A 25,311-nucleotide genomic window follows, 5' to 3' on the forward strand; every position below is an offset into this window, starting at 1 on the left:
TAGAACAACGGCGTCGAAGAAACCTTCGGCCTAGAGGAGACCATCGGAGCCCCGATGGATAAATAATGTGACCTTGAGCAGCAAAGAACACGAGAGCTGGAGCGAAAGGAGAGTAGAGAGATACAGGTCGATGATGACGTCGCCGCGAGTAGCCAGCGCCGACGGGAAAACGTGTCGCCGGCGCCGGAGAACATTGATTTATGGAGTGCCTCGAGCCCCGTGTCTGGGAGCGTTTCGATTTTTTCTTAATTGACTGTCAGTCTAATCTTTAGCTACGTTGCACAGAAGCTTCATCGGACGTCCGCTTCCCGCTTCGGAATCGGAATCGGAATCAAAATCTTGTGGAAGCTTACGGAATCTCGCTTCCAAAACGCTTCTAAAATATTCTTTTTAAAAACATGTTGGAAGCTTACGATTCCGTTTTGGAATCACGCTTCCATTCCTTAAATCAATAAAAATATAAAATTATAATTTTATTTTATATAAAATCTAAATTTTAATAGTATTGAATAGAAAGAATAGAAGTATATAAAAAAAATTAACAATATAAATTATCTTTATGCATTGAGGGTTTTAATAAAGATAATCATATATTCAAATATATTATGTCAATTAATTATAAAGTAATAAAAATAATTAATATAATAATTTATTTTAAATTTAATTTATGTGTATTTCACAGTTTTAATATGAAATAATTTGGAAACTATTATAAATGAATAGATGCTTTATTTTAAATTTTAAACATGTAATTTTTAGTTCTAGATTTTTAAAAAAAATTTATATATGTATACGCTTCCAACACGTACCCGCTTCCTAACTTTTTTAAAAATCTCGCTTCCGCGCTTCCATAAGCTTCCGCTTCCACGTATCCGCTTCCGTTTCCATGTAACATAGATCTTTAGTTTATCTGTTACAAAAGCGTGATATTAATTGTTTTGTTGTTAGCTCTTACGTACGTTGGCATCTCAGTCGTTGTAGTATAGTGGTAAGTATTCCCGCCTGTCACGCGGGGACCCGGGTTCGATCTCCGGCAACGGCGTCTCTTTTTTTGTTATTTTTTAAGAAATTTGAATATTTTCATGAAAATGAACAAAAACAAAATGATGGCTTCGCCCGGGTTCGAACCGGAGACCTTCAGTGTGTTAGACTGACGTGATAACCAACTACACCACGAAACCTTTTGCATATTAGGCAACACAGCAACTTTCAGATCCTTCAAGTATCACTAGACTTGAGGAACTGGCTTTGGAACACTGGACAAGACTAAAAGGCATTCCAAAATCTATTGGAAAAAGGTCAAAACTAAAGAAGCTCAAGTTATCTTATTGTGGAGAGCTTAGAAGTGCCTTCAAGTGTTTTACATGAAAATCTACAATGCAGCAGCATATTGGACTGGAGTTTGCAGATGCAAAAGTGAAAGTGGATGCACTTATAAACATATCCATTGGTGGAGACATAAGTTTTGAGTTCTGTTCAAAATTTAGAGGAACTGCTGAATACATCTCTTTTAACTCTGATCAACATTTTTTGTCAGACCAGCTCAGCCATTTAACTAAGTTGACAAATTTAGATCTCAGTGGCCATGATTTTGATAAATTGCCATCAAGCATCAGAGATCTTACAGCACTGGTAACTCTTTGCCTTAATAACTGCAAGAAACTTAGATCAGTGGAAAAGCTCCCACTGAGTCTTCAGTTTCTTGATGCACACGGATGTGATTCCCTTGAAGAAGCTGATTCTGTAGAACATTTTAGAGACAAACCAAACAAACAGGTGAATATTTATACTCTGGTTCCAGTCTCTACTATAATTTTTGTAGTCCTTTTTTGAAACTATGCATCTCCTTTTGATTTATAGGTACAGCAACGAACCTGATTCAAAGAAACTGAGATGCCCATTGATGTACTGAATCATCAAAGCCAGAAGGATCTGCCATATCATCCACCTTGCCAAGACAACACCTGCACTCATGTTTCTAGGCATTCCTATCTTTATCACCCTAGTGGCTGTTCTTGTCGTCTCTCTCCTGCGTGCTTTCAAGTGAACCTCAAGGCTCAAAACAAGAGAGGTCTCATTCAAACAGTCAACAAACGACTTCCTCAAGGCTTAAGGTATCTGGAAGTAGAACAAACTGAATGCATGCAAGTCAAGTACTGAACTCCCTATATATACTAGATTACTGTGTTATTTTTTTTTTGTCATCTGAAAGATTATATTATCACAGGTGAAATACAGTCGAAACACACCTAAGCCGGCAAGAAACATTTTTCTTCCGGAGCCATAAGCCGGCAAAGATCGAAATCTTTCCAGAGCCATAAGAGAAAACTACTAGACAACTAAAAACGATTTACAAGAAACTCTAATACATAAGCCAAAATCCAAAACATAAGCGAAGGAGTAGCGTTGATGATTGCAGTCCAAAACGCAGAGCACATCGATCTCCAAACGAAGGATAGAGACAGGTCCAAGAGACTTCATAGAGAGGGGTAGGGAACCTGAAAAAGATTCCTATCCAAAGAGCCAAAACATAAGGGTGGAGGATCCTCAAAGTTCCCGCAGCAACGATCCGGTACTTACATCAGTCCGTCCATATAGTAACATAGGTGAGCCCAAATGGATCTTCAAGGGAGACACGAATACTGAAGCACTCCAAAGAAACTTACACACTGAACATGGCTAAATAAGAGTTCTTGTAAACCATCTAAAACCGAAGATGAAATGTTTCTGCTGGATAGAAGAGCCAAGAAACCTCTGATGCCTCACTTGAGAGACTGCCAGACCAAACCCGAACAATGAAGAACCCACATCTGAACCAGCTAAAAACGACCACTGCGAACCAGAAACCAGATAAGGTCTAACACTGGCAGCCCAAACCAAGCAGAATAACACCATAAGAAACAAGGCAACAACACTGAGTCGACTCAAACGAGCATAAAACCGAAAAGAAACCGCTCATACGAACAGGTTAAACCCGGCTAATAACCATGAACAAACCAGCAGCAAACACATACATCTTTACTAAGGGATACCAAAAGCTAAAGACAGAGCCAACAGACCGATAGAAGCTGAAGACTAGGGCCTTCACTCCAACGCCACAGCAGGGCAACCACAACCAACCAGATTCAACCCTCTTGGATCTATAATCAGCTTTATGCCACCGACGGAGAGAACACGCCAAGATAACGAAGACGACCTCACCAAGAACAAGCCAAAACCAACCACAGCTCCACCAAACCACAACGCCATTGCCGTCGGAGAGAAACCACGTCACCAACCCCCATCGCCGCAACTCAAAAATCTACATGATTACTAATAAAGAGAGACAAAGGTGGAGGCCTTCTCCCAGCGCAGCGGAAACCGCCGGCCGGAAAAGGCCTCAGATCTAGAATTGTGATAGAGGCTGCTGTTCACGAGCGAGAGAAAAAACTGAACAGAGTCGGATCTCTTTCGGTCGGTTGCGCTTGACTTCGTTATTTCGATTACTGTGTTATTAGAAATACATTTTTAATGAAGAAACTCCTCACTTCTCACCATTTGGGATAAAATCATTTCTCACTTGATTAGGCCCTTCGTTGACGATAATTAGGAATCAACACAATAAAAAGGCTAGGTTCTCTCCAGCAGATGACACATCAGCATTTTTGAGCTCTGTGGAGAAGACATGTCATTAAATGAAAAAACTTAGGTAACCAATCAAAACATTTCGTATCTCCACAATCAGAAATCAACACAATCAGATCGAGAGAAGCTCTTTCTCTCTCTCTCTTCCTCTTTCGATTTAATCGCTGTCTCTCTTCCTCTTTTGCTTTGAAATCGAACGAGGATGGAAAAGTAGACAGCGAAGAAGACAGGTGCTGAAGAACTTCAGACCCAATCACCACGCTCTTCTCCGGCTTCTCTTCACCACTCTCCTACGGATTCTCTTCACCACTCTCTTTTCTGGCTTCTCTTCTCCATTTAGCTGCCGTCAATGTCAACTTAGAGAGATAGAACTCAGCCATGTTTCTCCTCCTTCCCTGATGATCTCTCTTCCTCCATGTCACCTCTATATTGTATTAGCGTGGAGATTCATTTAGCATCACCAGCCACCTCTCCTCATCTCACTGGAGCTATTGTCTCTCACCGGGGAAGCCGTTTTTGTTGTGATCCTTATCATTGTGGGATCGTGACCAAAATGAAATGAGAAGTGAAACCGGAGCCGTCACGTTCCATCAGGACCAGCCACCGATCCGAGCCCCATTAACCATCCATCACGGGAGAGCCGCCTTCGTGATGTCACCACCTTTGCTTATGGGTTTTGGTTATGTCTCTGAGATTTTATTAAAATTGTTATCAGATTAAGAGGGAGATTTCGACCATGAAACTCGTTCGTCATCCTTGTGTTGTTCATCTTTACCAGGTAAAGTTTTGTTCTTTCCTCTACTTTATACTGAAAAGTTTATATCTATCTTCATATAGAAGTTGATTCATTTCTGTTTGGATTTCTAGCAGGGTGCACAAATATTTACATCCTCTTGGAGTATAATACATGTGGTGATTGGTGAATTGTTTATAGAATTGCGAATTATCTAGCTCTCGACTCAACTACTTCAGGTGATGATAATCTTTGGAAGACATTGGTTATCCACTTGTTACATGTTATAGGTTCCGTATTAGTGAAGCAAAATCTAGGAAGTACTTACACTAGCTTACCGAAGGAGTTGATAGTAAATGGGTCTACGATAGAGATCTAAAGGTGGTTTCTTTTGCTGACAATCAACAATCTTTTTAAACAAAATCTGGTTTTGGTTGTTTCTGCTGTAAATTGTAGCCTGAAAAACTTCTGCTACATTCTCAAGGAAATCTCAAGATATCTGATTATGGGCTCAGTGAATTACAAGAACGATTAATGGTGGTTTCAGTTTATTGTTTTACTTTCAGATTGAATTTTTATCAACTAATCATCTTACTTGTATCTTAAGGGAGTTACCTTTTTTAAGACAACTTGTGGAACTCCAAATTATGTTGCCTTTTAAGTAAGTCAAATATCACAATGTTTTGAAATATAGTAATGTTATATATAGTAGCTCATATCATCTTCTCTTTTGGTTTAGGTGTTGAGTCATAAGGGTTACAATGGTGTCGTGGCAGATGTATGGTCCTGTGGGGTCATCCTTTATGTTCTGAGTCATAACTCATAAGAATTACAACTGAGCCTTATGATGAGAACAACTCTGTTCCATATCTTATATTGCAGTATGTTGTGTTTTAAGTTTTAACTAGAGGAAGGATACAAAGTTATATTCCTAAACAATCTTTTTTTTTTCCTTTTAAAGTATTGAATCTATTCTTCTTGGATTGTTTCAGTGAACACCTTTCTATTAGAACCAATAATCGCTTGAAGATGGGGCCCATGGTTACTTTCAGTCCAAAGTTTATAGGTGAGGTTAAGATGAGTGATGAAGCTGTTGCAGACCAAATCTAGAGGGAGTAAGGGCATTTCAATAGCAAGTAGTTACTGTTTTTTGTCCCACTGAACAGAACAATCAAGTGGCAGGCTATATCCAAATTTAGAGGGAAGAGTAAACACACAAGAGTATAATGTGTTACTGGAAAAGCGAGCTGATTCCATATTTTCTGCTACCGAGAGAGGTAGATATGTTTTCCGCTACAGTTGAAAGACACGTTTCTACCTTTGTGCTTCTTAATATCAAGTGTTCATCTTGGTTAAAATAACCTTTTGGCTTTTTTATAACATTGTTAGTTTGGGAATTTTTTTAAAAAAGAATGAAAAACATCTCAAAGGACTAAAATAAGTATGTTTTCAAATTAATATGTCCAATCAAATATTCAAATAGGCAAGTTTGTGGATTTTCAAACAATTATTTAATCTCTTAAACAAGAGAATCTCTCATTTTATTCCTTTTGTATTGTTTTTATTAAAAAAAAACAAATTATTCCATATATCCAACAATCATAATGTTATATTATTGTTTTTAATCAAAAGTACCAAATACTAAGTTAATATTTATAACTTTTACTTACTTATCAAAAATACTTTAAAATTATTTTATTCTTGAAAACTACTAAAACATCACCAAAGTTAATATTATTTAAATAGATTGTAATTTTTTATTATTAAAAATTGAAATTTTTTCTTAAAATATTTTATGTGTTATAATTTTCCGCAGCGTAGCGCGGGTTTCGACCTAGTCATAATAATCGCACTAAAGTAATAGGCCACAAAGAGATAATGTAAGGTTAATAGATAATGCCATACTTTTCTATTATTTTCTAATTAAACTAAACGTCTGGACTAATCAAGGATTAAGATCATTGACTTTTTGTTTGGAACCTAGCGAGATGGATTATCTGACGTGGCCAAAAACATTAGCAATCGAATAAAAGTCAAAGTAGTATTGGGAAAAAGAATTAAGAAACAAGCAGTAGCAACAAAAAAAGCTACTTAAAAAAGGTTAGGTGGTTGGATAAAGATAAAATTGCTGTGCATAAAGATATGAGTACAGAGTACTTAAAATACATGGATGGAGCAATTACTCTAAAGATATTAATGGAGTTCAAAAAGAAAAGATATTAAGTGAAGTAAGGTCAGAGAGAGAGAGAGAGAGAGAGAGGAGACCAAGGCATCAGAAGACATACATTTATACATACACAACACATGAGACACTCTTTGAGTATCTATCTGACTGAAAAAGAGAGAGAGCAAGAAGGTGAGAAGCAGAAACCATTCTGAGTTAGTGTTCCTCGTTCGTTCTTCATTGAATCCATAAGGTCTCTCTCTCTCTCCCTATCTCTTTCTCTCAATATTGTAGACTTTGAAGTTTCTGTTTCTATCGATCTTAGTGTTATATAAGTATCAACCTCTGTGTATATAAGTATATATCTTCTTCAACAATCTAATCTTTAGAACCTAGATCAATGGATGAATGATAGATAGTTGATAACGACTGTTTTTTCCTCTTTGTAGCCAGTAAGCTATATATTTTGGCCTGAGTCACATGGATAAGAAAGATTCATTTACTACGGCTCATTCAACTCCACCATACCTGAACACTTCCATCTCATGGGGACTTCCAACTGAATCTAATGTTCACAGTTATGATGTGACTGAATCACTGAGTTTGAAGGTGCATGCGAGATCAAAACATGTACTTAACCCAACTAAAATCGGTTTCCAGGACAAGGATTCTTCTTCAACTCAGTCCACTGATCAATCCTCAACTGAAGTTGCAACTAGCGCAGATGATGATGATGATGATGATAACCCTTCAAGACAAATTTCATTTTCAGCACAACCAGGTCCATTTTTTAAAGAACTTCAGGGTCTATTCAGTTCTTGTTACTGTTGATAACATGTACTGGCATGGTTTTGTTATGTAATGGCCTGATCTTTGGTAAATCTTTTGATCTTGTCTCTCTTTTCTTCTTCAGATGTTTGTAGAGGCTTTGAAGAAACTCAAAGGAAGGTAATTCCAAATAATATAAGATCAGGCTCCTCCCACACGACAAGAATCTCAGATATTCACTTTGCTCCTGGGAAGGTATTTGTAAACCTACTATCAGTAATGATAAAACAGAACTTGTGATGGTTAACTGAACATCTTGTGTCATTCTCTTGTTTCAGGCCAACTTCTTCTTTCCTTGTGCTGATCCACATTTTGGTGGTTACCTTCCACATGCAACAGTAAGTAATGAATGGAACCTTATGCTCTGAAGCAGTTCCATGGGATTTTTCAATAGACTTGAAAACTTTCTGCAGGTATGGAATCCCCAAATGGTGGGTCGGGTTCCTTTACCACTGGACCTCATTGAAGATGAGCCTGTCTTTGTCAATGTGAAGCAGTTCCATGCAATTATGAGGAGGAGGGAGCAACGTGCAAAGCTAGAGACTCAAAACAAACTAATCAAAGCGCGTAAGGTAATAGTATCTAGCTAGGAGTTTCACCTGTCTCATTCTGGTTTAGTCACTAAATTTAAATCATTGTTGGTACTATATAACAGCTGTATCTTCATGAATCTCGACATGTTCACGCTCTTAAACGACCTAGAGGATCTGGTGCAAGATTCTTACCAAAAAGTTTCAAGAATCTAGAGAGCCAAAACATGACATGTCAATCCAACAAAAAGACACCAAGGGAAACATGTATGGATTCGTGGCTCATCAGCTGCAGATCAGCAACGACCTTGGTTGTTCAACCACATCTGGATCCGACATAATCTCTGTTTCTGACGGCATTGAGGCAAATGCATGGAGGTGGGAACACACACCACTTCTCTGTCCATATCTGAGACGGTTGGAATCTGGTGCTGTTTATATTCCCACAAAAGGGAAGTCATCCTTGGCTGTTAGTTCGCTTCTTCTTGGCTTTTATTTTATTTCACGTTTTGAACGATGAAAAAAAGACTTCAAGCTTCCTATCTTGTTTTGTTTTTTTGTACCATGAATCATATGTGGTTAACTCTGTGATAGTCTCTTCTCTTTGATTTCCCAAAATTCATATTCATCCATTTTCAAGATGATCTAGTCAGGCATAACGTTCCACTTAAAGGATAACCGTAGCAATATTGGCAATGGGAGAAGAAGAGTCGATTAAAAGTTCTTTATTTACAAGGAAAAGAGTTTGATACCTTCCTTACATGACCAAGAACAAGAAAAAAAAAAACAGAAAGGCAAAGCCACATTTTAGTCAGCTACTTACGGATTCTCCGTAAGGCCTGCCTGTCATGGGACGAAAGCGGCTTCAAGAACTCATAAGTAGTGACCATAAAACAACGATGCACAATCTTTAGAACATACACAAAATAGTGAAAGATAGAAAGCAACATAGCGTCTATGAACAGCATATTGATCATCCAAGAGGGAAGAAGTAACATAACATGCATAGCCATCTTCTTCAAGAGAAGGCATTTCCGATATAGCTAGAAACTTTTGCAACGCAGTTATCCTGCGATGCTTCAAGTCTACATAGCTCGGATTCCCATTCACTGACGGTTTTCCCGCGTAGGAAGGAGCCGAATACTTTTAGGGTCAGTGGAATACGACCTGTAATCAGGACAGCACGAATGGAGAGCCGGAAGTACTCCCTAGGGACGTGTTCCTGTTTGAAGGCAAATTGTGAAAAGAGCTGAAGAGCTTCATCATATCTTAGAGTCTCAACTTTGTAGAGGTGTTTGACTCCACACTTGAGTAGCACACGATTGGACTGGGTGACGTATATCAGTCTACTCCCTGGACCAAACCGACGAGCAATGTTTCTGATATTTTCGAGTTGGCCAGTGTCATAGAGATGGATATCTACAATAAGCAAAACCTTCCGATGTCCAAGATTCGCATTCACAAGTTCATCGAATCTCTCTAACTCTTCACCCGGTCTAACAGCTACTTTTGCCGATAGACCAGCTCTTGCGATTTTCTCTAGCAAACAGGTTGAACCAAAAGAGTGTGCGGTTTGATACTCAAAGTAGTAGTGATCTTGAAACTGTGGTGAGACCTTTTGGTAAACACATCTCGCAAGTGTTGTTTTGCCAACTCTTTCCTCACCACAAATGCCCATTTCTCCAAGTCCGTCTTCTTCGGAATCCATATTAAGCAGCAGTGCGTCCACTGCTTTCATTTGCCGATCCATCCCAACAAGGCTATCGAAATCAATAGATGGAGCCAATTGAGACAACTCGTTGCCCGTAACATACTTGTCTTTTTGCACGTACGCAGGGCTCCTTGCAGGCGTACTAGGGTTGACGACACTAATAAGCTTTTCTGCATACATAATTCTCCCAGCTATCTTCCTGAAAACATCTCTAACAAGCATGATCCCCTTGGTGAGAAATCCAGTTTTTTCAGGTATCATCCAGTGACAATAATACATAGTCTGTGCCATTTTCTCGGGTGGTTTCAAACGTTTAGAAACGTGGAGCATAACTCTAAAAATAATGAAAGCGTCTGTGTCTCCATCCTCACTTGAGTCTCCATCCTCCCTATGATGCAGTTGGAGAGGTCAAGAATTAGTTTGTAATATAAACCCAGCAGATGTATAGTTAATCTTAATTTATTACCAATGAGAGTATAGTTGTTGATAGGTCTTAATCATACTGGCCAGTGCCTTTCTCCATCTCTCCACCGTCTCCCAGTTGTTGTTGATATCTCCATCAAGATTCTGTGCTTGCTCTAAAACATCTGAAGGATCCACCTCGTGTAGGACTGGAATCATCACCAGCGATTGTTTCTCCTCACACTCGACTATCTTCGCCAGTTCGTCGAGGCACGAGACTGAAGCAGTGTAGTTCTTCGATATGACCACGATCGCTATTTTGGAGTTTTCAATTGCCTCGAGCACTTGAGTGGAAGCTGGTTGATTCCATGGCATCTCTTCTTCTTGTCTGAAAGTCTTGAACTGCTTTTTAAACAGTGCAAGGAGAAGATGGCTAACGAAAGTTCTTCGGGTGTCGATTCCTCTGAAACTGAGGAATACATCGAACTTCATCGCTTATGATCGGAAGGTCTCTAAGAGATTGAGAAAAAAAAAAACTAGGTCCCTTCTTTGAATAATATTTGCTTCTTTAAATTTTAAAGGACAGTGAAGAAGACAAAAAAAAAAAAACATTTTAAAATTTGCCTCCAGTGGAGTTGGTGGGGTTTTTTTTTTTTTTTTGAACTTAGCTTGGTGGTGGGGGTTGTTAGAAGAAACAAGTTGGACTTAAAGCTGCCTCTACTTTCAACCTCATTATTTGAGTCTTCAACTCTTAATCCATATGGATCCAGTTCAGAACCGAATGGCTTCGGATCGAAGCTTGAAGTACGATGTCTTCATCAGCTTCCGAGGACCAGACACCCGCAAAATATTCGTTGGCCATTTGTACGGATCACTTTCCATCAGGGGAATTTTTACCTTCAAAGACGATCGGAGGCTTGAGCCAGGAGATTCCATTACCGACGAACTCTGCCAAGCCATCCGGACATCAAGGTTTGCTGTCGTGGTTATCTCCAAGAACTACGCTACTTCAAGCTGGTGCCTAGATGAGCTTCAGTTGATCATGGAACTTGTCGAGAACAAGGAGATTGAAGTTTTTCCGATTTTCTATGAAGTAAAACCTTCCGATGTCAGACATCAGCAGCTCCTAGAAAGTTTCTCTTTACGAATGACTGAGAAGGTTCCTGGTTGGAAAAAAGCTCTCAAGGATATAGCCAACCGAAAGGGCATGGAATCCTCAAAATTGTATGATTTTTATTACTCTCTCTGCTTATATTAATTTTCATTTTAGATTTGTGCATACAGATTAAGAAAATATTTAATTTTACATATTTTCTATATAAAATCATCATTACCCTACCCCTAATCATATTTCAACCAATAGAAAAATAAAATTGAAATGTTACACTTATTTTGCAACAATATTTTTTTCTACAAGACACTTAATATGAAACAGATAGACTATTACTATTATTGTAAGATTATGGCAACACCTAGTTATTATTATTTCAAAACATATCGAGCGCCGGTGAGTTTATTGAGATCTCTTAATTTCCGTTTCAGCTCGGACGATGCCACGATGATTGAAGAAATAGTTCAAAACATTTCAAGCCGGTTGTTATCTATGTTGCCAATACGTTTCCGTGATGTTGTCGGGATGAGAGCTCACGTGAAAGTTCTCAGCCCTCTCTTGGACATGGACTCCAAGGATGATGCTCGTATCATAGGAATCGTTGGAACAGGAGGCATTGGTAAAACCACTATAGCAAAGTATCTCTACGAAACCCATAAACTTGGATTTTCACCTCATCATTATTTCATGGAGAACGTTGCGAAACTCTGTAGAGAACATGGTCTCTTACATCTACAAAATCAACTTCTTTCTAGTATCTTCCGTGAAAAGAATGTCATGCTGGAAAGCGTTGAACACGGAAGACAACAACTTGAGTTCAGGCTTAGAAACGCAAAAGTTTTTCTCGTCTTTGATGACGTTGATGATGTTAGACAGCTTGATGCCTTGGCAAAAGAGGTTCAGTGGTTTGCACCAGGGAGCCGAATCGTCATAACCACGCGGGATAAGAGCTTGCTTAACTCCTGTGAAGTGTACGACGTTGAGTACTTGGATGATGATAAAGCACTCCTACTCTTCCAGCAGATTGCTTTTAAAGGAGGACAACCACCTTCTAGTGTCTACTCAGATTTTTCAAGTCGTGCTTCGAAACTTGCTCAAGGTCTTCCTTTGGCCGTCAAGGCTTTGGGAAGTTCTCTCCGAGGGAAGTCCGAAATGGAGTGGGATAAGGCTTTACGTTCCTTTGAAAAGACTCCTTACGATAATATTCCAAGAATATTAAATATTAGCTACGAGAGCTTGGACGAACTTAGTAAGACTGCTTTTCTTCATGTGGCATGCCTTTTCAATGGAGAACTTGTCTCGCGTGTCAAGTCTCTTCTCCACCGTGGTGAAGATGGGATACGGGTTTTAGCGGAAAAGTCTCTCATCGATTTATCTACTAATGGCCGTATAGCCATGCACCATTTGTTGGAGAAAATGGGAAGACGGAACGAATCAGGCAACGACCTTTCCCTACAACCAATCTTGTGGCAGTGGTACGACATATGTCGACTTGCAGACAAAGCAGTAAGCCGTCCACAAATGTGTCTTTTGCTTCTTCTTTTTCTATGTTGGCTATATGCCATGATTTCTCTTTTTTGATAAAGTGTGACATATATATTATATCAGGGAACGACAAGAACTGAAGGCATCGTGCTAGATGTTTCCGAAAGGCCTAATCATATAGACTGGAAAGTTTTCATGCAGATGGAGAATCTCAAATATCTGAAAATTTACAACCACAGGCGTTACAAAAGTTTAGATTCAAGGACACAGGGCAATCCAAACGAAATTTTACAACCTTATAAACTTAGATTGCTACAGTGGGATGCATATCCTTACACAACCTTGCCTTCCAGTATCAACACAGATTGTCTTGTAGAAGTAATTCTGTGTAACAGCAAGCTCACAACTCTTTGGAGTGGAAGTCCCCCGGTATGTTTCCCAACAAAACTAATCTTGTACATGGGATTTTAAATGTTTTCCAACATGTTCCTTATGTTTTGTTTCATCAAATGTCAGAGACTTTCGCATTTGAAAAGGCTGAATCTTACTGGATCTATGTACCTAAAAGAACTTCCAGATCTTAAGGAAGCAGTGTATCTCGAAGAGTTGATGCTGGAAGGTTGCATTTCCCTGACAAGGATTCCAGAGTCCATTTGTAGCCTACCTAGACTACAAAAACTTGATCTATCCAACTGTGATGGGCTAAAGAATCTAATTATCATAGTAAGGGAATCCGAAGCTACTTTCTTTGAAGGCAGAAGAAGCTTGCACGTTAGATCGGTCCACATGGATTTTCTTGATGCAGAACCGTTAGCAGAAGAGTCTCGAGACATTTCTCTTACAAATCTATCAATCAAGGGGAACTTAAAAATTGAGTTGAAGGTTATTGGAGGATATGCACAACATTTTTCGTTTGTTTCTGAGCAGCATATCCCTCATCAAGTAATGTTGTTGGAGCAGCAAACAGCTAGGCTCATGTCACATCCCTACAATTTTAAGTTGCTTCACATCGTGCAAGTTAACTGCAGTGAGCAAAGGGATCCTTTCGAGTGTTATAGCTTTTCATATTTTCCCTGGTTGATGGAGCTAAATCTAATCAACTTAAACATCGAAGAAATACCAGATGACATTCATCACATGCAAGTTCTAGAGAAGTTGAACCTAAGTGGAAACTTCTTCAGGGGTTTACCTTCATCAATGACTCATCTTACGAAGTTAAAACATGTGAGGCTTTGTAACTGTCGTAGACTTGAAGCTTTGCCACAACTATATCAGCTGGAGACGCTCACACTTTCTGATTGTACCAACCTCCACACATTGGTGAGCATTTCGCAGGCAGAACAAGACCATGGAAAATACAATTTGCTTGAGCTTCGTCTTGACAACTGCAAACATGTCGAGACATTGTCGGATCAGCTTCGGTTTTTTACAAAGTTGACGTATTTAGATATCAGTCGCCACGATTTTGAAACAGTGCCTACAAGCATCAAAGACCTATCCTCGCTGATAACTCTCTGCCTCAACTATTGCATGAAACTAAAATCACTTTCAGAGCTTCCATTGAGCATTAAGCACCTATATTCACATGGCTGCATGTCCTTAGAAACTTTCTCCCTTTCAGTTGATCATTCTGTTGATGACCTTGATCTCAGCCCTTGCTTCCAACCGAATCAGTTTTTAAGTCAATTCACTCGTTTTCCATCAGGAAGACGTAGTGAAGAGGTAAAACAACCCTCTACTGTAATCCTTATTCTCTCAATCTCTATACGCAAAGCTAACTTCCTTTTATTTCGTTTAATAGGTACAGCTATGTGCTTGCATCCAGAAACCTAAGATATTGAATACGCTTGATCGAGGGATGAGGAGTGTCAGAACAATCTACACAGAGCGTTTTAGCTCCGAAACCTTGAAACTAATGGCTTTTGCTCTATGTTTGGGTGTGCTCCTTCTATGTAAGACGATGGGCAATAGCTAGGTAATGATGGTCATAACCGGTTGCATTTGAATGGCACTGGCTGAATGAAGAAGCTCAATGGTTCTTTCATTTATCAGCTAACATTACCTTTTTCCCCCTCCATGTTTGTAAGTCAAATTTGCGTAAGAGTTAAAACACACACAACGCCACGTGTGTCCCTTGACCAAAAATGCTACCATCATAAACTGTTTGATAAAACTTTAAAAAGTATTGACCGGTTAGTCCTATACTGTCATCACAGTTTCAGTACCAACATATTAACATGTTCTGGCCACATATTATATCATTTATCACTGAGGAAACTAAACAAAGATGAAAGGGGCTTTGATACAGGTGATTCTTCACACTCATGTGTAGGTTTCTCTATTTTTGTGATGCTTCCACAATATCTTTACATTGCTTTGCATTTAGTTTAAGCAGTGTAGCTTCCCACTCCTCTTTCCCTATACCAGTTAAGAACCCAACTTCGTACACATGTTTTACTTCAGTTTCCTCAATAACTTGTCCTGAGTAACCAAAATGAGTCTGCTTCCTGGAACAAATCAGCTGGCACACTCTCTAAACTACCATTTGATATGATAGCTTAGTTTCACAGTCGGCAGTTTCAAAATGTGTTTTAGAAGTTTCACATTTTGATGTCTTAGATTGGTCATATGCTCACAATTGACGGCAGCAGTAAGATACAAAAAACAAGGTAATGAGATTAAACCTCTAAATTGCAATGTATTGATAAGTAATAAAATTTCATTAGTTATGATGACAAGTAACAATTCACAAATAACAGTTGCAAACTTGCAATGGTAGGTTTATAAAAAAAAAGGGGGTTTTCCTGCCTATTGTACCCCTAATAATAGCATAATGTAACCAGAAAGCCACTGGCAAAGAAGGCCTATATACAGGCTCTGTTTCTATAGCACAACACTGATCTCCTAATCTGAAAAAGTCCTAGAGATCCATTCGGTAAAGACGAGTAGTGACTACTTCAGTCTGACCTTTCCAACAAGAACATGAAGCTGGTGTTTTGGCGAATCAATGGAGGAGGATCGATCTCTGCAACCTCTACGTTTGGCATCGATTTCGAGATGTCTTCAAGCGAGAATGGGATGCTGCAAAAAATAAAAACCAAGAGACAAAAATTATCAAAAGATCAAATCTTTTAAGATGAATCCTTACTGTTTCCTTTTTGTCCTAGTAAATGTTTTACCTTGAATCGTCGTCTAGTAAAAATGACTTGTTGGTATCCTCTGAAACCGTCTGCCTCATGCTTGCCATCACCTGCATAGCCATTCTTTTGTGTCATATCAAATTTTTTAAGTAACATACTTAGCTTTGGATTTTCTTATAACAATATTCACTTGCCTCGGAAGATACGCTATGTGTTCCGTATTTATCGTCTGAATACATAGTACTGATCCTGTAAAGTTGCTGCACGGTAAGCACCTGCAGAGAAACAAGAAATTTACTTACAGATGAACAGATCAAGAAAAAGATTATTTAAAATAATATTTTTGACTAACCGGACAAAGTTCAGTAGTTATCTCGTCTAAGCTTTTCTTAGGCTTCTGATGTATAACCAAGAAGCCAACAGCTTGTCTGATGTGTTTTAGTTCATCCCAAGCCGAACCAGCAAACTAGAAACAAACCGACAGAGCATCTTTTAATAAGAAAACTGTTGGAAAAAAATGCAGAGAGGATTTGAGACATCTATTACCTCCTCAGTTGCATCATGGCACCACTTTTCAAGCTCTGCAAGTCCTGTTTTTACATACTCTCCGTTGCTAAACGAGCAGCATTCACGTCTCAAAACAAGGCTACACATAAAAGGGAAAAACATAAGTGGACATGTTCGATATACAGCAACACAAACAGTTGCAACTATAACACATTTACCTGTTAAACAACTGAACATTGATAAATGAAAATATCTGCCCGAACACTTTGGAAATTAGCAACGAAGGCACCTGCAGTTTTAGAAAGCTTCAAAATTAATGAGAAGCAAACACATTACTACAGCTTTGGCTGAAAATTTTATTTTCCTCACATAATTGGCCCTCATAGTCCTCAAGTGGCCGTTTAAACATGTGACAATGCTTTGCCAATGAGCACTTAGCGCTTTTTGAGCCTCAAAATTATTATGTGAGCGTCCTTTTATTAAACCAGAACGTGGTTGCCTTGGTGCCTGTTTCCATCAAACATCAAAACAAAACCAGACTCAGGAGAATAGATTATATAAGCTGTGAGACCAAAGCTAATAATGCCTACCTGAATGCAAACAGCAAGCAAAGGCGCAATCTCTCTCTTCATCCGGTCTCGGATCACTCCATAAATCTTTTCTAGGTAAGCGGTGAGCTGCTGCTTGAAAAGCAAAGCAGGATATTTAGCTTCCACTTGACGTAGTTCGTCTAGCCCACCACCAATCGCCCTTCCATTCATGAATGGGAATCCAACACTTTGTGGAGAGCCTATGAAACTCTATTTATCCAAATAGTTCCATGAGAGAAAAAGTGAGATTAATTGAATTAAAGCAATTTAAGAGAGACACGTAAACACTTCTAACCACCTGAGATACCCGTCCAAACAAAGATGTAGACATGGCCCGATGTCTCGAGGGAGGTATGTTACCGGCTTTCAGAGTGCGTTCAAGCAACATTAAAAGTGTGGCGGAATTGGATAACCAATAGCATAGTACATCGTCGTTTTCCTGCATCTGTAAAAATGTAAAAATATAGCATGAGACCACACATAACATTGGCATTGGTAAGAAAGAACATTGAAACTACCTCGATGGCGGATGCTATAGTCTCGATTATACGATTAAATATATTGGTCCTTTCTACTTCAAAAGATCTCCAGTGTATCAGACACTTATATATCAGGCATGCAGCAACAGGCTTGCCTTCAGAAAATCCAATATCTTCCGAGATAGACTTTAGTAGTAGCTCCTGGTTTTCCTGCAAGATGGAGAAAAAAAGACTCATATAAAGAGACTGCAAAATGCATAGCGACACAAATAAAATATGTGACCAGACTTCAAAGTGATAGCTACCAGCTGTTTCTGATTAAGCGATTTCTGGGGCCTATCCTCAGTTTCAGGTTCCTGGAGAAAATGATCAAGTATCAAACATCCATCACTGTAAATGGTATTCGTTTATTAAAATACCTGAACTTGTTTTGTTTCTCCATTGGAGAAATTAAATCTCTCGGGAGTTCTCTGCATCTACAAGGAAAAACGAAACATGACATATGCACTGTTAAGAAGTTGTATGCAAAGACATAGCCGGTGTCCGGTAGTACCTGAACTATGGTAGTTTTTGGTCTTAGGGCCAAAGCTCTACTAGCTGGTGAGAGAGCAAGAGACTGTTGCCGGAGTACCTTATTCTCTGACTCCAAATTAGAGACTTTTTCTTGGAATCTAATTCAGAGGAAGAAAATCTTTGTCAGACTTCCTATTTTAGAGAAAAATATGCACTAAATGCAATACCTGATACTATTGAAACCTCTAAATGCATTAAACGAGAAAAGAGAAGCTTATTTACCCTAGAATTCATGAATATATATTGTCATCCAGAAAACAATATAGGGGAGCATATTTGTATAAAGAATATAAGGAAGTTTCACATGGAGATGCAAATACAAACCTCTGAACAGAATCTTGAAGCTGGTTTATTTTTTTTCCAGCTTCGTCAAGTCTCTTACTTAATTCCTCATTTTGGACTAATGCACTGCGATAAGCCTGCGTTGCTTCATCTGCCCTATGTGTTTCTGATGACAAAATTCCCTGCATGGTTAGGACCATGTCCAGATTTTAGATCAACGGCATGAACAATCAAATTTGGAGGCTAACACCATAAAGCATTTACTTTCGTAAATCCTGAAACATTATTTTGTAGTCTACTGCGCAATTACATCTCCAGTATATTTGGATATAAGGATGTCAGTTATTTACCTTTAGCTTCTCAATTTCGTTGCTCAAAGACTTGATTTTCGCTGTATCTTCAACAACAACAGGTTCCTTTTTTACTGAACTTGCTTCTTCATTTGCCATTCGAGCAGCCTCCTGTTCCTTTAATGCCATTACAGTTGCTTCTTTCAACTGTGACCGCATGGTGTGCAAAGCCTCTTGCAGCTTTGCAACTTCTTGCACCTTTGCCTCCTCCAAATCAGTCTGCTTATCAGCAAAAAAAGATAAAACAATATAATACAAACTTAGCAATTAACTATGATAGTTTAACCTAAAGATATTTCCAAAAAAAAAAAAAAAAATTGACAATAAAGTTACCCTTAATCGCTTCTCTAATTGCAAACGCCAGGTAAGCTCTTCCACCCGCTTCTCCAATTTATCTTTAGCATCTTTAAGAGCACCAGTTTCTCTTGCAGCCTAAATCAATATAAAAATGAGAGTGAACAGCTGAATAAGTAAATCCATGCAAAGAAAAAGTTATAAAGGATTGAATCCAACCAATTTCAGCATTCTAAGCTCTCTCCTAGCAAGTCTGCATCTCCAGGCACATTGAGTGACTATTGCCGCCTTCTTAAGTCTTATGTAATATGCGTATGCTCGCTGACCACGCCAATGAGCCTGAAAATGAAAGGAAGCTTTTATGCATCAAAAAGAACAGTCACCAAAGTTTGTTTATCTCCCTCTCAGCAATAAGGAAAATGTGACATACCTGAATCACTATGGCAGCTTTTGTTTGCCTTCTTAACCTGAATTCATTACGTGCAATCATGCCCTTAAAGCCAGTCTGCAACACGATTGCAGCTGATCTGTTGGTTACAAAAGATTTCCTGGCGATGTACCGACGGAAATTTTTCTGGAATCTTAGAGCTGCAGCTTCGATTATCAGTTTTTTGTGTACTGTCCGGGCAATCTCGCCTGCAATTCGAAAAAAAATATTCAACACCTTTAAACTACCAGCCACCACCACCAATAGAAAAAGAGAAGAAATGAGCAAGCAGAAAACAAGCAGCTGGTCAAGAAGAAAGGATAAACAGATGGAAATGAAAAGAGGCAATGAGAAATTAACGGTTAAGCCCTATAGTTGTGAGTGAACAGCCTAAACTATTGCAGCATTTCGAGTACTGATGCGCAGAAAAATACCTCGTAGGAACGATTGCAATACAATTGCAGCGTTTCGAATAGAACGGAATTTCTTTCGGCCAATCCATGTGCGGAATTGCCTCTGAATGACTCTGGCAGCATTTCCAAGAACCTCAGCTCTCCTAGCATCTAGTTCAGCCATCTGACCAGCTCGAAGGAAAATCTTTGTCTTTCCAACCTGGGAACAACATGATAAAGGTACGTATGTGATCCCTGAACAATATACTGACAATGTCGATAATAACAACAATGAAAAGGATACTTCTTTTCTTTTAGAACAGGTTATTATCCCAGAATATCAAGACCATGACATGAAACTGGATAAAAGAAAAATCGGAAAGAAAGAAACAAGCCACAATGAAAAAGTATATCACACCTGGTAGTCCCTCAGACCTTTCTTATCAAGAATCATTTGGCAAGCTACTTCATCATCATAACTGTAAAAGTTATGATACAACTGCTTAGCATACTGATGTTAGTTTCAACAAAAGTGTTTTCACTAGAGATGCAGAAACCTCAGAGAGAGAGACTCACTTTCCATCCAAAACTTCTGGAGCAAGGAGACCAAAACGTTCAAGAAAGTCGTAGAAGGCAAGTCTGGTAGGATAACCAGCGCAACTGATCCTAATGGCCTCAAGAACACCCTGAAAATGCAACTAGTTGTAAGTTTATGTGGAAAACATGGCGTTTAATGATACTAAGAATATATAGAGATATTTTGTGTTAAATTAAGTATGTTAATTATGATGTGTTGGTGATCACATTAATAAAAGGAAAATATTAATACAAAAGGAATACTGTATTCCTTACCCCACAACGTAATTGATGAATGACGTTGAAATTCTCAAAGATACCAGGTTTGAGAATATTATTCGGCTTTATACATCTGATGTAATGAGGTTCTGTACCATTCAGTGTTTCCATCAGCGAGTGAAGTTGTTGCTGCGATATAGTAAGTAACATAAATAAACTTACTTTTAAAACTGGCAATGCATATTTAGCAATTTTAAATGCAATACCTTGAACCGTGACCCAATGGAAGAAAATTTCGATGACCTGGATGAGTCTTCATGAAGCGCATGGAACAAACCAGCCACAAAGGAGCAATTAGATGCAGTAAACAGCGCCTGATGTTCAGCAACTATATAGTCCTTGTTCTTGTCGATAAAATGGTTTGATTGATAAGTAACCTTGCAAATGTAGGAAACATATTAAGAACAGAAAGCTTCAACTTCAATTCTATTGAGAGAAAGAAAAAAGCCACAAAGAAGCAAATACTGTACCTCTCCTGCATAATGCGATATCGTAAAATCAGTCTGAGAGAGCTTCGGTTTGGAAAATCTCTCGTGACCTTTGAACGTCTGGAACAACTTATTGGAGAAGGTTTCATGTGTAGACTTGGGAAACATGCTGTGTCGAACCAACCAAAAAACATGAGTGGATAGCATTATGAGAAAGGCATAGAAGTCAATCTGAGAAAGTTAAAGCATACCAGGCTTCATCTAGAAGTGAAATGATTCCTCCTGGTTTCTGATGAAGACACGCAATTTCAACATTAGAAAAGGGAAAGCATAACATAAGTTTGCAGGGAACAAAATCTCTTCTCCTAAACACTAATACGGTTTACCATCAAGGAATCAAATATCATAAACTGGTAAAATTAAGGAGAAACATACTTTTTCAATTAAATCAAGAACATCTTGGTTATCAATAAATTCTATGTAGCTCCAGTCGATCTCTTCTTTGGTGTACTCTTCCTGCTCCATCTTAAAAACATGCTGCAAAAGTGTGATACCATACCAGAATAAGTACAATCTACTTATCAAGAGGTGAAGACGCTGGCCAATTAGGATAATACAAAACTGACTAACCTGATTAAAATGCTGCTGCAGTTTTTCATTCGTGAAATTGATGCAGAATTGCTCAAAACTGTATCATAAGCCGTACATGAAAATCAGCTACAACTTCGATAATAGATATCCTTCCAACATCTTGACACACATTACATGAAACTGTATGTAACACCCACTTAATATCACTAAACTTCACATCTAACTCGTATTTTCCTATTAAATTTTGATATTGATCTTCCCTACACCCTAGGAATGAAATGGAGTAAATGTGAAAGCAAAAAAAAAAAAAACGTTACCTATTGCACTTGAAACTTTCAAACCCATAGATATCCAGAACTCCAATAATTGACTTTGACCTTGGGTCCTGCCCGATGGAAGTATTGATTTTATTCACGATCCTGTAAACCAAAGGACAATGCATTATGACAAATATATATGCAAATGCCAGAATGGGAAATAGAAGAGGGAAATAATTTGCTTTACCAGTCAAACAAGTGAGAATATATAGTCTTTGCCAGGGTATCCCTACTCGCAATTGCATTATCGGGATCAAGAGTTTTCGTGATAATCTCTTCAGGTGTTACCATCACTCGTCTAATAAGAGCATCTTCTAGGCTCTGGGCGTTACACCTGTCATAACATGTGCACAATACAGAGAACATTAGCCCGATGAAGATGGAAAAAAAATAGAGTTTCAAATACAGTAAGGAAAGAAGGAGCATACATAAGTAGCTCTGCGGCCAAGTTAAGATGGAATCGTGAATTTTCATCCTTGATGACCGAGGAATCAATCTCTTCCCCTAGTCCAAAATCAATGTTACCAAGATGAAGAATCGCAGCAACCACCCTGAAGATTGCCTCCTGAAAATATTACTTTACATGTCAGACACTAACATGGAAATAGCCTTGAAAGAAAACCTGACAAAACTCAAGATTTGAGGACCTGTTCTTCGTTACTGATTCCAACTACGTCCATAGCTCTTCTGGTTTCAAGGTATTCACTAGCATCATCAACACCATCCAGTTCATAACAGCTTGACTGATTTAGATAGTGGAACGACTGTGGGTTTCCCAGCTTGTACTTCTTTATGTCCTGCAAAATTGCCAAAAAAAAAAATGAGTACACGTAGGATGAACAAGCACATAATGTGTCAATCAACATTTTGAGATACCTCTGGTGGAGCAGCACAAAGAAGGTAAAAACAATGGTAGTTTCTCTCAGGGTCTGAGATTTGGCAAACACGAGACCTCTCAAGCAGATAAGTCCTGATAGCCGCCCCAGATATCCTTCCATGCTTGTCAAATTGGATTTCAACAAATTTACCAAAGCGACTGCGAGAATAATTAAAAACTATGTTCAATATTTTTTCCAAACCAAGCATTTAACAACAAAGCCTAGTAACTAACTAATCGCTGATTTGGAAAGATGGTGAATGCACACCTCGAATTGTTGTTCCGTAAAGTTTTTGCATTGCCAAATGCTTCCAGAACTGGATTGGACTGCAATATTTAAGTGGGGATATAAGCATTAAGTCGTATACATCCATAAATGGAATACTCCCCATTAATCATGAAAGAGTAAATAAAACAAACCTCTAAGACTTGTTGTTCAACTGTTCTTCCTTCAACACCAGACCTCCCTCCCAAAAAGGCAAGGTACCTCATGAGCATCTTCGTCGTCTCGGTTTTACCAGCACCACTTTCTCCACTTACCAAAATCGAATTGCTCTTCCCTTCATTAATCATCGCCCTAATATCTTACACCGTGACAAAATCAGCAAGTGATCTCACGAGATAGATACAAGTATGATAAGAAAAAGATGGGTGTGAACATGCACAAACCTGTATGCAGCATCACCGATTGCAAAAACATGAGGACTTAGTTCTCCAAGTCCAATTCCTTTATATTGTTCCATCATATCGGTTGCATAAAGATGAGGCAGTCTTTGGAATGGATTAACTGCAATTAAGATATTCCCTGTGTATGTCTACAGAAGTAACACAGTGCTAATCAGTATAAAAATAGCTTATCTTAGATAAATGGCTTAAGAGATTGCTTACGTAGATGTGATTGAGTTCATATCTCGTCTCAAGGTTTTGTAAGACTCCGGGCTCATGCAAGTATGAAAGCTTTGTCATGTCATCTACACCACCAGGTGAAGCTTCAGTATCCTTGGGAAAATATACACTCGTCACAACCTGAAAATCGACATGACAATATGTGAGAAGGACCATGAATATATATCATGAAAATGAGTTGTGTGGAACAGCGTATATAGTGGAAACTGATACGCTTGAGAAACAATTGTGCTAGCACATCTCATGCTGCAATATACTACATTGAGTTGTTTCCCTATACGCTTGAGAAACAACATATCAAGATAACTGCCAAATATAAAGCTAGCTTGCAAGCTTTGTATACTCTACACCATAGTCCGAGAAAACATTGTCCTTATTGACATTCAGTCCACAAAAATAACTTCTTTTCCAGATCTCCTCTCCTCTATTAAGTATGCTATTTAGTTATATCACAGCACTTAAAAAGCACAATAACCTACATTTACTTTCAAATGCAGAAGTTAAAAGCTTGCAACCTAGGGTTATAACGTGACTATTGAATTTATGACAGTACCCCCATTTTGAAAGTGTAAATTCACCAGCTCAATTATTCCAACAACTCTTTATAGACTTCACCCACATGCAATAGCTCCTCGTTGATACAAGTAAAAACAAAAAACAAAAAAGTTGGAATCTTACGGTTTTGCCTTTCTTAGTTCTGACATGAATGTTTTGACCATCGATGCGAGTGACTTGTCCATCTATCCATGCTAAATGCGGATCTTCAACCCACACATGCGAGCCCACTATTATAACCGGAGCAGCCTGCATTACATTTAACAACATCAACATCGGGTCCAAGAGCAAACCAATTATCAATTTAGCAGCTTTAGGCAAAAGTTACTTCAAATATATAAAAAAAAACGAGAACTTTGAAAGAGTATAAGCCTCCTCTTGAATGGAGCTAAGACATAGTCAAACCAAAATCTTACACAAGTCAAAAGCTTTTTGTAGCTGAAGAATACAAAGAGACACGACAACACTATGGCAAAAACAGAAAAGTGGAATTTTGAATTAATACCATTTAAATTAAATCTCGATTTTGTGTTCAGCTTCCCGAAGAGTTGATTGATGGTCCTCTGATGAGAGACTTGGAGGGTTATATTAAAGTCAACGTCTTTTCACCCGGAGATCTCTCTCTCTCTCTGTGAAAGGAAGGCTCTTTCTTCTTCTTCTTCTTCGAGGAGGAGGAGGAGGGATTTTGAATCGGTGTGTGTCTTCGCCGGTGGAGAAATTCAAAAAGCGTTTCGTTTTTTTTTTCTTTTTTTTTTGATTTGTGTGTTTTGGAGATTTTTGTATTTGTCTGATAAGGATACCCCACTAGTGGGTCCCATAGTTGATTGAAAATGGACGGCATCGGTTGATTGTACGTTATTATTTCAAGATTTTAGAGTTTGAAAACTTAGCTGTTAAAATCCCTCCTCATTAAGAAAAATTTTCAAAAATATTTTGTAGATATCGATTGAAGATCATGAAACTGAAACAAGTGGTTTAGGTTGGATGTAATTTGGGATGTTAATATGAGTACAATTTAACAGGGTTAATCCTAACCTTCTATTCAACATCTTTAGCCATAATCCTTATTTTTGAAATAGAGTTCAAAAATGTAAGCCCTAAATTTTATAGAACTTAAATTTTAGCTCATTTATTTTGATTAACACAAATATTATACAATA

The 25,311-nt window shown here is 38.4% G+C and overlaps 4 protein-coding genes and 2 non-coding genes across 7 annotated transcripts; 3 read left to right on the top strand and 3 right to left on the bottom strand.

Moving 5' to 3' along the window:
• Nucleotides 1-845: 845 nt before the first annotated feature.
• LOC103842742 (nuclear transcription factor Y subunit A-8) lies at nt 846-8,499 on the top strand. Its single transcript, XM_009119403.3, is given in 9 exon segments — nt 846-4,402; nt 4,495-4,596; nt 5,350-6,774; nt 6,971-7,302; nt 7,435-7,544; nt 7,628-7,687; nt 7,763-7,921; nt 8,005-8,068; nt 8,071-8,499. Coding segments are annotated over 6 exon segments (1,023 nt in total). The 5' UTR covers nt 846-4,402; nt 4,495-4,596; nt 5,350-6,774; nt 6,971-7,001; the 3' UTR covers nt 8,400-8,499.
• Nucleotides 972-1,042, top strand: TRNAD-GUC. Its single transcript has one exon. It is a non-coding gene; the product is annotated as a tRNA-Asp (tRNA).
• On the bottom strand, nt 1,108-1,181 carry TRNAV-AAC. The gene has a single exon. It is a non-coding gene; the product is annotated as a tRNA-Val (tRNA).
• A 248-nt stretch (nt 8,500-8,747) lies between the features above and the next one.
• Nucleotides 8,748-10,646, bottom strand: LOC103842744 (disease resistance protein LAZ5). The gene is made up of 2 exons (XM_009119404.2): nt 10,057-10,646; nt 8,748-9,978 (listed from the first exon to the last, which is right to left on the bottom strand). Exons 1-2 carry the CDS (start codon nt 10,482-10,484, stop codon nt 8,898-8,900), a joined length of 1,509 nt encoding a protein of 502 aa, XP_009117652.1. The 5' UTR covers nt 10,485-10,646; the 3' UTR covers nt 8,748-8,897.
• LOC103842745 (putative disease resistance protein At4g11170) lies at nt 10,565-15,382 on the top strand. Its single transcript, XM_009119405.2, has 5 exons — nt 10,565-11,216; nt 11,535-12,609; nt 12,712-13,017; nt 13,105-14,310; nt 14,390-15,382. The coding sequence occupies exons 1-5, from the start codon at nt 10,753-10,755 to the stop codon at nt 14,561-14,563; spliced, it is 3,225 nt and encodes a 1,074-aa protein (XP_009117653.2). The 5' UTR covers nt 10,565-10,752; the 3' UTR covers nt 14,564-15,382.
• LOC103842746 (myosin-5) lies at nt 15,294-25,198 on the bottom strand. 2 transcript variants are annotated; one of them, XM_033279173.1, is made up of 38 exons: nt 24,657-25,198; nt 24,275-24,400; nt 23,579-23,716; nt 23,360-23,505; nt 23,111-23,267; nt 22,959-23,017; nt 22,690-22,849; nt 22,461-22,610; nt 22,242-22,378; nt 22,001-22,147; nt 21,814-21,915; nt 21,536-21,593; nt 21,341-21,442; nt 21,157-21,194; nt 20,948-21,074; nt 20,684-20,854; nt 20,475-20,606; nt 20,199-20,308; nt 20,041-20,101; nt 19,665-19,842; nt 19,234-19,439; nt 19,023-19,142; nt 18,843-18,941; nt 18,510-18,728; nt 18,202-18,341; nt 17,858-17,975; nt 17,724-17,780; nt 17,610-17,660; nt 17,344-17,514; nt 17,124-17,270; nt 16,826-17,035; nt 16,605-16,742; nt 16,454-16,524; nt 16,275-16,374; nt 16,081-16,194; nt 15,923-16,003; nt 15,768-15,838; nt 15,294-15,669 (listed from the first exon to the last, which is right to left on the bottom strand). In XM_033279173.1, exons 1-38 carry the CDS (start codon nt 24,657-24,659, stop codon nt 15,546-15,548), a joined length of 4,539 nt encoding a protein of 1,512 aa, XP_033135064.1. In that variant the 5' UTR covers nt 24,660-25,198; the 3' UTR covers nt 15,294-15,545. The 2 variants fall into 2 exon arrangements, with proteins under 2 accessions (XP_033135064.1, XP_009117654.1); XM_009119406.1 differs by lacking the exon at nt 24,657-25,198 and having other exon boundaries at nt 24,275-24,406.
• Nucleotides 25,199-25,311: the final 113 nt, after the last annotated feature.

This window comes from Brassica rapa, chromosome A09 (genome assembly GCF_000309985.2).
Source record: "Brassica rapa cultivar Chiifu-401-42 chromosome A09, CAAS_Brap_v3.01, whole genome shotgun sequence".
NCBI lineage: Eukaryota > Viridiplantae > Streptophyta > Magnoliopsida > Brassicales > Brassicaceae > Brassica > Brassica rapa.

What these genes read in the sequence shown, in the direction of transcription:
- LOC103842746 (XM_009119406.1), bottom strand. Translation starts at nt 24,406, where the DNA reads ATGCAGGCTGCTCCGGTTATAATAGTGGGCTCGCATGTGTGGGTTGAA. An exon ending in GAATCAGTAACGAAGAACAG is followed by an intron (nt 22,379 to 22,460) that starts GTCCTCAAATCT and finishes TAATATTTTCAG; the next exon opens with GAGGCAATCTTCAGGGTGGT. An exon ending in AATGTTCAGTTGTTTAACAG is followed by an intron (nt 16,375 to 16,453) that starts GTAAATGTGTTA and finishes TTTTATGTGTAG; the next exon opens with CCTTGTTTTGAGACGTGAAT.
- LOC103842744 (XM_009119404.2), bottom strand. Translation starts at nt 10,484, where the DNA reads ATGAAGTTCGATGTATTCCTCAGTTTCAGAGGAATCGACACCCGAAGA. An exon ending in CAACAACTATACTCTCATTG is followed by an intron (nt 9,979 to 10,056) that starts GTAATAAATTAA and finishes ACTGCATCATAG; the next exon opens with GGAGGATGGAGACTCAAGTG.
- LOC103842745 (XM_009119405.2), top strand. Translation starts at nt 10,753, where the DNA reads ATGGATCCAGTTCAGAACCGAATGGCTTCGGATCGAAGCTTGAAGTAC. An exon ending in GTCGACTTGCAGACAAAGCA is followed by an intron (nt 12,610 to 12,711) that starts GTAAGCCGTCCA and finishes ATATTATATCAG; the next exon opens with GGAACGACAAGAACTGAAGG. An exon ending in TTTGGAGTGGAAGTCCCCCG is followed by an intron (nt 13,018 to 13,104) that starts GTATGTTTCCCA and finishes ATCAAATGTCAG; the next exon opens with AGACTTTCGCATTTGAAAAG.